The 16197-nt window shown below is 29.4% G+C and overlaps 1 protein-coding gene across 3 annotated transcripts; it reads right to left on the bottom strand.

The window, feature by feature from the left end:
- Positions 1–3919: 3919 nt before the first annotated feature.
- LOC132800204 (WAT1-related protein At3g28050-like) lies at positions 3920–8369 on the bottom strand. Of its 3 annotated transcripts, XM_060813316.1 has the most exons (11): positions 8095–8369; positions 7948–8013; positions 7464–7577; positions 6911–7136; positions 6458–6784; positions 6163–6314; positions 5149–5218; positions 4952–4978; positions 4752–4781; positions 4546–4575; positions 3921–4375 (listed from the first exon to the last, which is right to left on the bottom strand). In XM_060813316.1, exons 1-11 carry the CDS (start codon positions 8268–8270, stop codon positions 4202–4204), a joined length of 1392 nt encoding a protein of 463 aa, XP_060669299.1. In that variant the 5' UTR covers positions 8271–8369; the 3' UTR covers positions 3921–4201. The 3 variants fall into 3 exon arrangements, with proteins under 3 accessions (XP_060669301.1, XP_060669299.1, XP_060669300.1); XM_060813318.1 differs by having other exon boundaries at positions 3920–4375; positions 7464–7564; positions 7948–8237; XM_060813317.1 differs by lacking the exon at positions 7464–7577.
- Between the last annotated feature and the right edge of the window lie 7828 nt (positions 8370–16197).

Raw genomic sequence — 16197 nt, 5'->3', positions numbered from 1 at the left:
AATCCGATATGACCCGTTTAACACAATTACTGAACAAGTCGTATTGATCTGTTAATCTATTAACCTGAATATTGACCTGTTAACCTAAAAATTAACTTATTTATTGAAAATCAACATATTATAATAAAAATTACTTTTCAAATTTTGTCTTTAAAAAATTGATAATAAAAAATTACTTTTATAAAATTTTTTAATTTATAAAAGTTTTTACTTATTAAATAATATATTATGAGTAAAATCATCATTTCAAATTAAATTTAAATAGATTGTAATAGGTATATAATTGTGTTGAGTTGAAACTGATACATTTAATAAATGGATCATAACGGATCAATTTCGAATTAAATGGATCAATCTGAAAATGACACAATTAATAATTGTATTAAATGAGTTGACCTAATTATGATTCGAATCTATTTATGATAAATCTAAACTTATTTATTTCATCTTGTTTTCAAGTTGTGTTGTCGTATCATGACTTAAATTGCCACCTCTACCCACATGACAATCTGGTAGAGGTATGTGATGTCCTTTTTAGTCCTTTCTCATATTGATCTCTAGCTCTTCCTCTTTATCAGTCCCTATGAGATGAAGCACTCCCATACCCCCCCCTCTCTCTCTCTCTCTCTCTCTCTCTCTCTCTCTCTCTCTCTCTCTCTCTCTCTCTCTCTCTCTCTCTCTCTCTCTCTCTCTCTTACCCAGTAATCAATTTGCTAACTTTCATGTTTTCAAGAAAGTAGGATGCTTAACAAGATCCCATCTTCAATGAAGTATTGAATGCTTGCACTCTTATAGCATGCAAAAGCTTTCCCTTTCTCTCTATATGAATAGAGGTATTCACCAAAAATATTATATATACATATATATATATATATATATATATTTGGACGGTATAATTAGAAATACAACTCCTGACTCAATATTACCCAGAAAGCTACAAATAGTAGTAAATTATATTACACAATACTCTAGACCTCTATTACATCCATTTGCACCACCCACGCATTGCAAATTGATTATCTTGTAATATCACCTTGTTGGTAACCCATCATATGCGAGAATTAAATTCTACTTTCTATTTCGCAAATTATGCCCCAAAAAAATACTGTTTGGCCACATATTTCGAGAATTGTTTTTTTATTTTTGAAAATAAAAAATTATTTTTAACTTAGTCAATTTCCCTTGTCCTGTTTTCAGTCCTTTTTTCATCCACAATTTTCTTTTTGACTTAATTTCCCTTACAATTGCGTGGTAAAGTAATAAAAAAAGAAACTAAAAAATATAGAAACTTATATAAAAATTGGTTAGTACATATAAATATATAAAAACTGGTTAGTACATATAAATATGCGGAGAGTTCTATTTTGCTGTGATTTGGTTTTGCAGAAGCGGAAGTGTATGAGACATGAGTTATGAGTAATCAGCGGGGTCTGGTTGACTATGTTCAAGAACCTGGTCTTCTTGGGCTTTTCCCCAAATCACGGCGTAAAATCCCCCAGTTACAAAAGCCTCTCCAATCACCCTGTAGAAATTTATGGCAAATTGTAATTATAATTAGAATCAATTGCACTTTTCACTTTAAGTTTAAAATTTTACAATTTAATAAGACTTCCAACTTTTAATTTGTTGCAATTTGGATGTTGATAAACTTGTTATAGTGGTGAGAAAATACATTTTTAAATTTAAGATTTAAATTTGAACTATAATGACAATTTTGATCATGACATGATAACACAATTCAAAAATGATAAGAAGATAGTAGTTTTAGAATTATTATAAATGGAATTGGGTCAAATTTGAATCAACCCATTTAACACATTTATTAAATGAGTCAATTTAAGGTTAATATGCTTAATTCGAAATTGATATGTAAACATGTCAATTAACATGTCAATCCAATCAGGCACAATTATAATCTATTTCAATTATAACTTTAATATATTAAATTAATCATTAATAAAATTTTAAGTAATATTTTTTTATTACTAAACTAAAAACTTATTTAAAGTCGTATTATTAATTTTTTTATTAATTAAAAAAAATTAAAATAATATTTATTTACTTAAATATAATATATTTAATACATGTATAGATTTATGAACACCGAAAAAACAAAAATTAATATACCTAATAGTATTGGAGATGTAGAAAATTAAAAACATGATTATTAATTTTTTTTTTATTTTTCTGAATTAGATTTATTATGAGTGTATATATCTACATATATCTATATTTAATTTTTATTTGAAATTGCTCTATTATCATACCATCTGTTATATTAATATAAATTTGTAACTATAATTATAAGGTTCTACATATATATTTTAATTTAAAATTAATTAATGACTAAGTTATTTTATTTTATATGAAATAATTAGTGTAAATAAGTTAATTATTTAATTGGATAAATTTCATATAAACAGATCAATTTTGTATAAACGTATCAATTTTATGTAAATAGATCAATTTCATATAAAAAAGCCATGGTGACCACAATTAACCCATTTAATAAACAGATTACACTAGTAGTGTGAGATTAGCTGTTTATTAAATGGATCATATTCAAATTGAGGATTTCTGACATGATGAATAAAAGGATTGTATTCGGGTTGAGCAGTTTCAACACAATTAATAAATTAATTAACCCCAATACGATCTGCAGACAAAATTGCCATCCCTAATTTTAATCTAGTTGAAATTACCTCCTATTCCAGTCTCCGTAAATTTAATATTGCTCACAAAAAAAAATTATTGTAATTTGGTCAAACCCACCAAACAAAAAGACTCATCTATTCACCAAAAGAAAAAGAAAAGTGACTCATCTACCAAAATAAAAAAATAGATAAATAAAAATAAAAATAAAAAAATCTTAAAAGTTTACCTATATAGGTCTGTAGGAAAAATTTTGCAGTAATATATATATATAAACACCATTTACTAACTTGTGCACCATGTCTATTTCCCTTGTTCTACTTTCAGTCCTTTTTTCATCTGCAATTTTTTTTGGTACATAATTTCCTTTATAATTGCATGGCAAGGTAATAAAAAGAAACTAAAAAAAATATAGAATTTTATATACAAATTGGTTAGTCACTACAAGAAAATTATCATTTACTGACGCACCAATATTGTCGGCAAAATTGGCAAATTTGTCGGTAAAGGATTTGCCGAGGAAACTAAATTATTCAGCACGTTCGTCGCGTATGCTTCCTCTGCGATTGTATTTACCAAGGAATTTTTGACATTTCTCGGTGAAGCCCTTTATCGATGACTATTAAACTTTCTCACCAAATACTATTTCCATCGATCCTAGAAATGTCAGTAAAGGGTTTTGCAGACAAAAAAGAAGCAGCTGAAAAAACTATTTTGGAAATTTTTAAAACCATTAGCAACGACAAGCTATTGTCGGCGAAGGGTCCTTTAGTGATGAAATTTTTATGTTGTCGGCAAATAATTCTTTAAGGATGAATTTAGTGTTTGTCAGCTTTGAGTTCTCTAGCGACAAAACTATAATTTGTTGGCGAAGGATCCATTAAGGACGGAATTATGGTTTGTTGGCAAAGAATCATCACTGATGAAATGTATTTTTGTCGGCAAATTGTTATTTAGCGAGGAATATGGTCGTTGGCAATTGTTTTTTGGGACAAATATGCTATTGTCGATAAAATGTTTTAGCGGCAAAACTTATTATGTTGGTAAATATTCAATCATTTACCAAGGAAATTTGTGGTCGGTAATCATATTTCCCGACGAAAGCTAAGTTTTGTCAGCAAAGGTATTTTTAATTTTTTTTTTAATCTTTACAAAATATTGTAAATTATTTATTTTTGCAAATTTTATCAACCTGAAAATTTTATCAACACAAATATTATACAAATATTCATATTGTACAAAAGTAAGTGAATGAAAGAGATAATTCACAAATAATATGAACATACACGTTAATAAAATCCAAAAGCTACTACAATAAAATAAATAAATAAAAATGTCAACAAGCAAATGATGGAGGAGGTGGAGGTGATGGAGGAAAACAAAAAGATGTACCATCATCAGAGCAAGAGTTCTGTACCATAATTTGTCATATAAACTCTCTCATTTGGCTCATATCTTCTTCATATTTTGACATCCGTTTTTCATTTTGTTGCCTATATGAGTTATATTCTTATTTTAAAATTGACATCCGTTCTTCACTTTGTTACTTTTATGAGTCATATTCGTATTTCAAACTTAATAGTCGCTCATGCAAAGTAGTTGTACCAAGTGACGATTGTCTTTTACGAGAATATGAGGCTGGTTTTGGACCATATTCCATATCCTCATCTACTGATTCCAATCCTTCCTCAGGTAGTTGTGAACGTCTTTGATGCATGTCCTCCTACAAAAAACAAAAATTTATATGAATATATTTTTCACTGAGAAAATTGACAATATAACAATAATTGCCATATGCAGAGAGTTCTATTTTGCTGTGTTTTGGTTTTGTAGAAGAGAAAGTGTATGAGAGGATGAGTTATCATTGGGGTCTTGTTGACCATGTTCGTCTACCTCATCTTCTTGGGCTTTACCCATGTCCTCCTACAAAAAAAAAAAAAAAAAATTTATATGAATGTATTTTTCACTTAGAAAATTGACAATATAACAATAATTGCCATATGCAGAGAGTTCTATTTTGCTGTGTTTTGGTTTTGTAGAAGAGAAAGTGTATGAGAGGATGAGTTATCATTGGGGTCTTGTTGACCATGTTAGTCTACCTCATCTTCTTGGGCTTTACCCATGTCCTCCTACAAAAAACAAAGATTTATATGAATGTATTTTTCACTTAGAAAATTGACAATATAACAATAATTGCCATACGCAGAGAGTTCTATTTTGCTGTGTTTTGGTTTTGTAGAAGAGAAAGTGTATGAGAGGATGAGTTATCATTGGGGTCTTGTTGACCATGTTCGTCTACCTCATCTTCTTGGGCTTTATCCGTGTCCTACAAAAAACAAAGATTTATATGAATGTATTTTTCACTTAGAAAATTGACAATATAACAATAATTGCCATACGCAGAGAGTTCTATTTTGCTGTGTTTTGGTTTTGTAGAAGAGAAAGTGTATGAGAGGATGAGTTATCATTGGGGTCTTGTTGACCATGTTCGTCTACCTCATCTTCTTGGGCTTTACCGCAAATCACGGCGAAAAATCCTCCAATTACAATGGCTCCTCCAATCACCCTGTAGAAATTAATGGAAAATTGGAATTATAAACCAAGGTTAATTGCACTTTTGCTTCAAGTTTATAACTTTACCATTTAAAGAAGATCTTCAACTTTCAATTTGTTGTAATTCAATCCAACCAACCAATTTTTTGAGGGGTTTTGGCATTGATGTTTTATGTAGTTTTCCACATTTTTGTAATTTAACCTTGTTTTATCATATTAGCATACGGTAGCTCCAAAACCTTAGAATCGTAACTTTGTATTTGCTAAAGTATATTAATTAAAATGTAAATTTCGTTTGACTGTACCCTTGCTCAGGGAAGGGAATCTACTCGCTAAAATAGCATAGTGTGCTGTTTTAGGTAAATGTTGCATTATGTACAAGTTTCAAAGATTCTAGTGCTAATTCAATACTACATAGAGAAAGTTGAAAAATTCTAAAACTATATATAGGACGTTGATGTAAAAAACTTTTTTTTCTTTTAGCTAATCTACGTTAATTCACCACTAAAGTATTAAAAAATGAAAATTGGTCATGTGAGATGAAATCATTAACCACCATTAGCCAAAAAAATCCAGTTAGACCCAACTGCAACAATTGAAATCTTTGTATTTATTTTTTAATTTTGAATCATTAAGTAATTTAATCCAGAATTCCATATATAAAAGAAGTGGACATTACTACTAGATTGTTCCCATGAAAATTACAACAATTTAAAATCAATGATGTAGTAAATTAGAATATTTTAAATTTGAACACCTAAAATGAAATATATATTAAATTAGTGGATATTAAAATGCAAATTAAAAAACACAACTATATCAAACTATAATTGTTTTATTCAAATTTTCTATAAAAGAAAAAAAATTCTAAACTATTAAATATGTCAATTTATATAAAAAAACAATTATAATTAAAGAAAAAAAAAGAAAGAGAGTTTGAAGTCCAAAAATATTCACCCTCCAAGATAGACGGTTTCCCCCTGAAAAATAATCCCAAAGATGAATGCAATGACAGTTCTAAGTGGCTTAAACGCGGCACGATATAAGGGACCCTTCGTGCGGACTGCCCGTAAATGAACACCTTTTCCAAACGCTATCGCAAAAACTGCCTGTGCATTATTCATCAACAGAACATCAATGTTATTTACCCAATAAAATATATATATATATATATATATATAAAACAGAACATCAATGTTAATCAATTATTCTTAAAACAGAGGAATGAGGAGAGGGAAACCAATTTTCTCACATTAAACCCAATTGCAATAAGCTCCATATTAGACTTGATTTGCCAAGCATCTGGGTTTGATCTCTCAGCAATCAGAGCTCCTATTGCAGATATTATGGTCATAGAGATACAACAAAACAGGGTTGCAATTAGCTCTGCAGTGTACTCCCTCAGGTACTCCCTCAGGGTTGATATTAGCTCTGCAGGGTACTCCCTCTCTTCAGGGTACTCCGCAGGGTAGTCCGTCAGGGTTTCATCTAGGTCTGCAATTAGCTCTGCAGGGTACTCCGCGGGGTAGTCCGTCAGGTTTGCAATTGGCTCTTTAGAGTACTCCCTCATAACCCAACTCTGAAGCTCATATACATTAACATATATGTAAACCAAGGAATTTAAATTATATATAAAACATTTAAATAAGTGCCGCAAGAAGAGGCATAGTCTTATGCATGTAGATATATGATTTTATTTAATTACCTGCACTACAAAAGTAAGTGCATGGAAAAAGCTCTGCAATAAAAGTATAACAATAACCCATTTAGATTGAACTGAGGAAAGAAGCTGATCGAGGAGTTTCCTAGGCAGAGGAGAAGCACTTGTAAGAGGTACGCCTTCAGATAAAGTCACAATTAATGCCCCTGCTATTGAAATTACGGTGCCAACACTCTTTGCTTGACTACTCTTCTTTGTCAAGTCTTCCTTCCTATAACACAATTATATATTACAATATATAACGTACCAAAAAAAACATAAAAAAATTACACACTATATAGTGCTTGATGCAGTTTTCTATCAAGGAAAACAGAGAAAATTACACAACCTAAAGTTGCTGATTATATATATATATATATATACATGCTCAGGCTTTCTATAATTGATGTCTATTCCCATCATAACATGAATATCTAATATTTTTATACATAAATTAATAAGTTGTCTGACGTTAAGGCATCTACATTTAACAGCGGTTAGATGCCTATTGTAACAAAATTATATATATATAGATATATATATATATATATATATGTACCCGCAAATGATAGCAATAATGAGGGCAAAAGCTGGTGTGAGATCAGATATTGTTGTTGCCAAGGTGGGAGAACTGAGGTCTGTTCCAACATGCTTTAGTATCTGAGAAGCATAACTATACAGAATCTTCTAAGCCAATTGGTTTCAACAATTAACAACACCAGAAGCAATACCAAATGGTTTAATTTCAATAAACAAATTGAGATTTAGTAAACTTTGCATATATACGATTTTCAAAAGTCAATAAACCATATATATATATATATATATATGGAGAAAGTGTTGCTATGGTATGGTCTGTTTGCATGCGAATCTGCATTAAAACTGATGCATTTAAAAAAAATATCGATTTTGCTGTTATACAGATATATCAAAGCCGACGTTTTTTTTTTTTGTTTTTAAACTTTGATTTTGGTGTGGATTTTTATATGGACAGATCGCACCGTAGACACGTCCTATATATATATATATATGTATGTATATACCTGAGCAAGCCAAAAAGAAACATTTTGCCGACGACGCGGTACATGGGTGTTGGGCAAGTCCCCACTCTGATGGACAGCAATCAATATAACCATAAAATTCAAAAATTCAAGAAGAGAAAGAGAGTGATAATTAAAGAGTAAATTGACCTGCAATAGAAGAAGGAACAAGTAGGGAGGAGGAAGAACAAACAGAGGGCGTTGGAGTAAAAAACAAAGACAAATTCACTCATCCCAGTGTTTGTAGCAGCTTTGGTTAAGGTGTGCAATACAACTTGCAGGCACTCTATCATCACCATCACCTCTGTTATTCCCAGCCCTTCCATTCGTTTGCTTTGTTCTATATTTTACCTCTGCTCCTTATCTGGCATGGAAATCCAACACTCATTTTAGCAGAAAAAATAAAGGTGAAGTTGTATGTGGATTAAGTGGAACATTAATGTAGTATTTTATTTTATTATTATTATTTTTTTTATTTTATTTTTTTTGAGGGGATGAGAACCAGAATATATACGAGCCATGAACATACATTTCACTGACTTGTAGCTTGTGAGAATATTCTAGTCCTTCATTAAATGTATTAATTAATGTACACCAACTAGAGTGTATTTGTTGTAAGTTTCTCTTTATCCCCCAAAAAAAAATCCAAAAAGAAAAATCTATTCCACCAAGGAGTGAGTAGCGATAAATTATTTGAAAAATGATGTAGAATGCTACCATTTTTTTTTTCTTTTGCGATTTTTGAGAGAAGAAATTTGTTCTAAAAATATCCTTAAAAAAATAATAGTAAATTATGATTTGTGAAAAATACTAGAAAGTAGTGGACATCAGATTTTTTCTTTGTTTTTTTAATTGATCAGAGTGCAAAATGATTTTATTGAATATTTAAAGTCATGAAACAAAATAGGGCTTAGCACAGGCTAGCTATTTAAGGGTCCAGCTTAGTGGAAGATTTCTACCTAGACCTTTTAGGGGATGATTTTATAGATATTTAGGTTTGAAATGTTATATAATAAATGCAAATGAATATTAAAATAGAGAAAATGTTGAACAAATAAAAGGGCTAAAAGCTTATCCTTTCGTTTAACAAGCATTTTGGATTCATTTTGTGATGAGAAAGTCTTTGAATATTGATACAGACTGGATTGCTTACCATCCAATCCCAACTCTATATATTGAATTGAACATATGTTTATTTGTCCAATGAAGGTCCCAAAATATGTAATCCATACAAAGCCACATGTTGGCGCTTAAGCCATTTTTTTTTTTTTTTTTTCTTTTTCCTTTTGAAAAAAAAAAATTTAAATGACGAAATTGCCGTTTATAATTGATTTTCATATGACATGAAGTAGCAATCGGACCCGTTACGTCAAGGATATGTTCATCATGATCAAAAAGTAAAAGATTCACACACACACACACACACAAAGGGACTTAATCAAACATCAGAATATTCAATATTAATATCCTTGATGGGCTACGCATGAAAAATCTATTAATGACGGTCTCCTTGATGGGCTAAGCATTCGTCACCTTCAAGCTACAAGCCCATAGAGGAACGGGTTACAAAAAGTATCATCAAGCCTTGGCTTTATAGCCCATGGCCATTGGGTGTTTCATTTTGATTACATAAGCTGGTAAGTTTAAGATCATTGAATAGGCCTATTTCAAATTTAACTTAATTAAATTAGTCTAAAGTCAACATAGTATTTCAAACAAATCCCAAAAGGGTTTACACTACACAAGGGTTTGTATTTGACACATGGGAGATTGGTTGTGTCAAGCACAATGTTGAAAACTTGGTAATAAGACATAGCATGACATTGGCATGGTAAATTAATAAAAGGATATCCAATTTTTTTATATATGGTTATTAGGAGTTTGGATGAAAGGGAGCTATACATTAAAGATTAGTGTAATGCTAGAAATCTATCAAAATATTTATCAAAACAATAGGATAAGATGACATATTATTATTTTATTAGTTAACAAATAAATATATTTTAAGTATGGATAAATGAATTGGTAAGTACAATAAAATACAAATCAATAAAATAATGACACTTTATTATTTTGTAAATATTCCCGCATAGTGAAATTGGTTTATCACATTAATTATCATCAGATTATATGCAATCTATGATGATCAAATGGTGATAAATATATAGCCATCACTTAATAAATAATGGGTGATATCACCAAATGGATTAGGTAATAAGGATCCCATTTACATTATCTACATCACTATATGGATTAGGTAATATGTGTGTTATATATGCCCAACAAACCGGTGGATACATAGTGATATATGATAAAAAATAATACCTTACCGTTTGCCACCATAAGAGAGGAGGTTAATTCTCACAATGTACGTTCCAACAACAACACAGCAGAAGCATGGCCTTGATGGACTAGATAATGAATACTGCTACTTGCATATATAATGAATAAATTCGTTGCATTTGCTAGGTGCATGCAGTGGAATGTTATGCACTGCTTGTTTCATTTTAAATATTAAGACTTAATTGTTAGCATCGATACACGGCTTTTCAAGAGCATGTGTATCGAATATTTGATTTGAAGCTCTTAAATTAATTAATTGTTTTCATTATTAAGCTTCAATTCATTATTAACAATTGGCTTTTAATTTCTAGATTGCTTGACCAGAAAACCCACCACATGATCTATTAAACATTAAACATATATACAGCATGTGAAGGCCATATTAACTAATTTAACTTCACTTGATTAATAGTATCAGATTGAGCTAGATGCTAAATGATAAAATGAAACTTTGTTTAAAAAAAATTTGCTATGATTAAATTGGTCTATTTTAAATTTAATATAATTGAATTAGAAGTTATTGTGGGTTTATTATGCATTTTAAGTAAATCCAAGCAAGGGTTTATGCTACACAAGGATTTGTATTTGTCACATGGGAAGACTGGTTATGCGTAGCATGCATAATGTTTGCAAACTTGGTAATAGAAAAATTTTTCAGTACACATGTGCACTGACTTGGAATCTTACATGGTACACATGACTAATTATAAAATGCCATATGTTTTATTAATTTTATATCATAATAAAAACTGCCAAATCATCTAAAACACACTTTTATCCTTTTAACGCCTTCCATCTTTTTTTTTGTATTTTTTTTTTTTTGCCTATACATTTTTTTCCTTTTTTTTTTTTTTTTCCTTCTTATTAAGGCATGCCTGCATCATATATCTCAATTATAGTATATCCGTCTAGATCCATAGACGTTCATGTGAGTAAGATAGAAAAATTTGAATAACACCCATTTGCTCATTTTCTCTGTCTATTTGGATTTACACCTATTAATTCACACATAACTTTGATGAAAACTGTTTGTGTTTACACTGCCATCTTGTACCATGGATGCCTTCATGACACCCATTTCATTTTATTTCCTGTTTCTACATTTGGACTCTTCTCTTTCTACCTTATCTCTTAGAATATAAACAGATCTCTTAGAGCATCTCTAATGGTTATTTCTATTAGAATCTACGTGATATGAGTTTTAGAAAGTGTTCATACTTATGTGGCATTTTCACTATTTCATAAATAATGTTTCTTGATAATTTCTCTTCAATGGATTCTGTATCATAAAATGTTGATGTGTAATTTTTTATTTTAAAATTATATTTAATAAAAAGTAAATTTAATTGATTTTTTTAACAAAAATCAATAAAAATAAATAAAATGAAGACTCAGCCTGTCTAACAGAGCTTACAGAAATAGATAGTGTCCTTCACAGCTTCTATTTCTTTTGTTACCACATAAACTTGACATAACTAATGCACAGAACCATTGGAGGGGATTTTTTTAAAATCCTGTCTATTTATTGATGTGACAAAATTTTTTTAAATAGACAGAAAAACATTGGAGATGCTCTTAAAGTATAAACAGAAACATTACTTTTCCTCTCTCAACTAAATTAAATTGATTATTCGCTTTTTTTTTTTTTCTATTTCATAATTAAACCAGCATAAATATAGGAAAAACACATGACTGAGAAGAATTTGCTGGAGAGGATAGTGGATAGATGGATGCTGCAGTGTGCACGATAGCCACCAGATAGAAGGAAAAAGAAAAAACAGATGCAAAACTTGAACTTAACGGCGTTAGTTTTTAATCTGACCTGTAATTGCTTTTAAAAGGAATCTAATCTATTATTAATATTACATATGGAATTACATGAGTGGCTATATGTACCAAGTTAGCCGGTACACAATGTGCGTAGAAAAATTTCTCCTTGGTAATAAGACATACATACTATGGCATAGGCATGGTCAAGTAATAATAGGAAATCCAAATTTTTATACATGGTTATTAAAAGTTTGGAAGAAAGGAAACTACAGATTAAAGAATAGAGTAATATTTAGGCATTTTTAATGATAACTATGGATTATTGTGCATGTGGCATACAATTTGACATCACTGAAATCTAGATAATATAAATATACAATAAAATAAAAAATTGTTGTCCAATAATATTGTGCAAAAAGTTTATTATTGGCTATTAAACGAGCACATATTTTATTAACTTTTTTCTTTTTAGAAAATATTAATTTTTTGTAAAAAAATTTGCTTTTAAGGAAAATTTACCATGCTTGACAAAACTTCTAAAAGTCAACATTTATTTTAATAATATTTAGGCCATATTAATTTGACATTCATTTTAAACATTATCATTTAAGAGAAATTTTGTAAACATATCTATATTGCTTATATGGTATGTTAATATTCTAATTCACATTTTCATTTGAGATGCCTAGAGATTGTCAAAATATTTACCAAACTAATATAATAAGGTGATTTGTTACTATTTTATCAGTTTAAAAATTAATATAATCTAATTATGGATAAGTGAAACGATAAATGTAATTAAATAAATTAATAAAATAATGACACTTCTTTCACATTTTAAACATCTTAGCATCGAAAGATTGGTTTATTACATTAATCATTGTCTTATTACATGCTACCCAAGATATGCAAATGGCGATGAATGATTGTCACCCACCATTACATGGTGGTAACATCACCAAATGGATCGGCTAACCTAGATTCCATTTTAGTCTATACTGTCATATTTCTCCAGATAAGTTGGGTGATACTTCCCTGATCAATTATCTATATGTGTGTATGTGTATGTATATGTGTGTGTGTGTGTGTGTGTGATAGGCCTTACATATTGGAGGATGGATAGAGATTTATGGGAAAATTAATTATCTTTTGCCACCATAAACGGAGGTTAATTCTCACACTTCCAACAACACAGCAGAAGGCATGACCTTAACGGACTAGATAAATCCACTGCATTTGCTAGGCCTTCTACTTTTTTGCCTATTTTTGTTTCTATTTATACATTAAGACTTAATTTTTTGGCTAGTTTAATACATGGCATTTTCAAGAGCATGCATTAAATTTTTTCTTCTAAATGCTTAAATTAATTAATGATTTTTTTTTATTAAGGTTCCATCAATTATTAAGGATTGACCTTAAATTTTCAAAGCGATTTAGAAAGTATTATTGCATGGATCTAATAAAGTATCGTATCATACGTATTTTAAATGGAAATTTTTGTTTTATTATTAGTTTTCTATTTTAAGAATGGATCTCCTCGTTCCAGTTTTATTTTTAAAAAAATAAATATAAAAAATTCATCAATACATATTTAAATCGATGATAAACTATAAATCTCCAAAATTATAATACTCAAATAATTACGTAAATACTTTTACTAATGGATCAAAAAGATTGTGTTAATTTTTTTGATTTCATAAACACGGATCAACATGAGAATAAATTATTGAATGATTTGGTGCCTATAAAAAGATGATGTGAGAATTTTCCATCTCTATGGTTATTTTATTTCGAAAATTTGTGGAAGAAATATTTTACCGGAAAGGTAGAAAGACCTTTGTGCATGGAAGACCCAAAAAGGTAGTCTTCTTGTGGAATTTATGAGCTGAAGGGTGGAGGCGGATTTTGGAGAGGTTCTAGATTTTGCTTGTTTTTCTTATATACAGGTATATTTTATCGACCAAGAAGAAAAAGTATAAAGAATTAATTACATGTGGGTTGTTGGGTTTTTAATATTTGAAATATAAATTGAATTTATTTACATTTTAAAAACTTTTTATTAACAGATGCTTAAAAAAAAAAAAAAAGTCCTAGTTCTTTTGGCGAAGCGAGACTAAACCCCTTTTTGTCACTAAAAAAAAAAAAAAAAAAAACTTCAGTTTAATAATGACAATATCCAGAGCTAGAGTCACTATTATTCAACTTCATTCTATTTAAAACTATTTTATTTTTTTCATTGATACCCTCAGATGCACGTTTGTGGAATATCCATAGCTAGTGTTGTTTCATTTTCTTTCATTTAGACCATGTGCACCCCGTCACCTCTCACCCCTTGACCTATAGACTATCCAGTCTATCAATGGCTCTAATATTATTTATAATGTTTCACCGGGTTACTGGGTCTTTCCTAGAAGTACTAGTCAAATCGTATTTAGGATCCAACGCGTGGTGGAGTTAAGTGTACGGAAATGATAATATGTTGTCGTTTGCGATAATCAGAGGAGGATCTCACACGGCTCCATCCACGCAACCAGAGAGATCTTTGCTTTTGTTCCACAAATTTCTACAAGGTAAACCACTGCCACTTTCGAATGCTTGACTGCCTTTTTGTATCATTAATGCCTCCACCAATATTATAATAATACTTTACTATCCGTGACTCAGAAAATAAATTTTTTTTTTTCCCCTTTTTTGTTGTGTTTTGATGCTTAATTTTGTCTTATTTAAAATTAATTAATGATTAAATAATTAATATTTTATACAAAATAATTAATTTAAATAAATTAATTATTTAATTAGATAATTTAATGCAAATGGATCAATTTTTTATAACGGATCGATTTTATGTAAATAAATTAATTTTATATTATTTATTTATTAAATGGATTATATTTAGATTGAAGGATTTTGATATACTGTCTAATAAACAAATTATGTTTGAGTTGAATAATTTTGATACAATTAGCAAATTGATTGATCTGAAACAAAAATTGTCACCATCAATTTTAACCTGGTTGAAATTACCTCCTATTCCGATCTTAGTAAATTAATGTTGCTAAAAATAAAATAAAAAACTGTTGTAATTTGGGCCAACCAAAATTTTGTTTCTAAGGGTTTTTTAGCATTAAGGTTCCTGCAGTTTCAATATTTTTGTATTTTATTTTTGTATTCTCTTAAAAAAAATGTAAAACACCATTCATTTTTTTTCTTTTTTTTTAAAGATATTGATGCTATTGCACTCCAAACTATATCTTTTTAACTTCCATCTCAAATCTCGGTTCAAACTGTTTGAATTGAACCCAAATTTCATTGTTCTACAAGGGGCATGAATTGTTTTCAAGAAGGTAAGATGCTTAACAAGATCCCATTCCCATCTCCAATGAAGTATTTGTTTTTTCCAACACCATATAACTCTGTGCATAAAGGAAGCTCGTTCAAAGCAATATGAAATCAAGTCCGGAATGCTTGCACGCAAAATAGGAATGGTAATTTGCCTTGATCAACCTGATATCCGCAGTGCATCGCCCCTAAAAAGGTGGTTTTTCTTTAAAAAATCAGAATTGCGAGATGGGTTCAGCTTAAAACTCGATTCGGAAATGGGCCGGGGTATATATATTTATTTTTTTGTTTTTTATAATTTTATTGTATTATTCTTTGTATATAAATAAAAATATTTATTATTCTTATTCTAGTTGTGACTAAATAATTTCATGATCACCCATAAAAATATTAAATGAGATTATAAAAATATTTATATTAAATAAAATTATAAACATTTTATAATAAATATTTAGTTATTTTCAAATATATTTTACTATTGATATTAACTGCTGATATCATTTTGATGTACTTTATTATATTTTTATTGTATTTTAATAATTTTATTTACATTTTATTCATAAAAATTTTTTTTATATAAATTTTTCAAAAACAATTATAAAAAAAAAAAAAAAAACGTCACATTCCATTCCAGATAGGAAAATCTCCATTCCTACTCCGTTTCTAAAGAAATTGAAAAAACTGCAAGAATAGAATAGAAAATTCCTCATAAAAACCAGGATGAGAGTTTAAAAATCGACCCATCCTACTCCAGTGACATTCCTGACACAAAAATTCTTATAGCATGCGAAAACTTTCCCT

Source organism: Ziziphus jujuba, chromosome 12 (genome assembly GCF_031755915.1).
Source record: "Ziziphus jujuba cultivar Dongzao chromosome 12, ASM3175591v1".
Classification (NCBI taxonomy): Eukaryota; Viridiplantae; Streptophyta; class Magnoliopsida; order Rosales; family Rhamnaceae; genus Ziziphus; species Ziziphus jujuba.
This window is presented reverse-complemented; position numbering and strand designations above follow the sequence as displayed.

Bases quoted from the DNA above. Each gene is read 5' to 3' on its own strand.
- LOC132800204 (XM_060813316.1), bottom strand. From the start codon at position 8,270: ATGGAAGGGCTGGGAATAACAGAGGTGATGGTGATGATAGAGTGCCTG. The intron at 7,578-7,947 runs GTATATACATAC...GATTCTGTATAG, and splicing joins TTTCTTTTTGGCTTGCTCAG to TTATGCTTCTCAGATACTAA. The intron at 4,376-4,545 runs GTAGACGAACAT...TGTTTTTTGTAG, and splicing joins GTAAAGCCCAAGAAGATGAG to GAGGACATGCATCAAAGACG.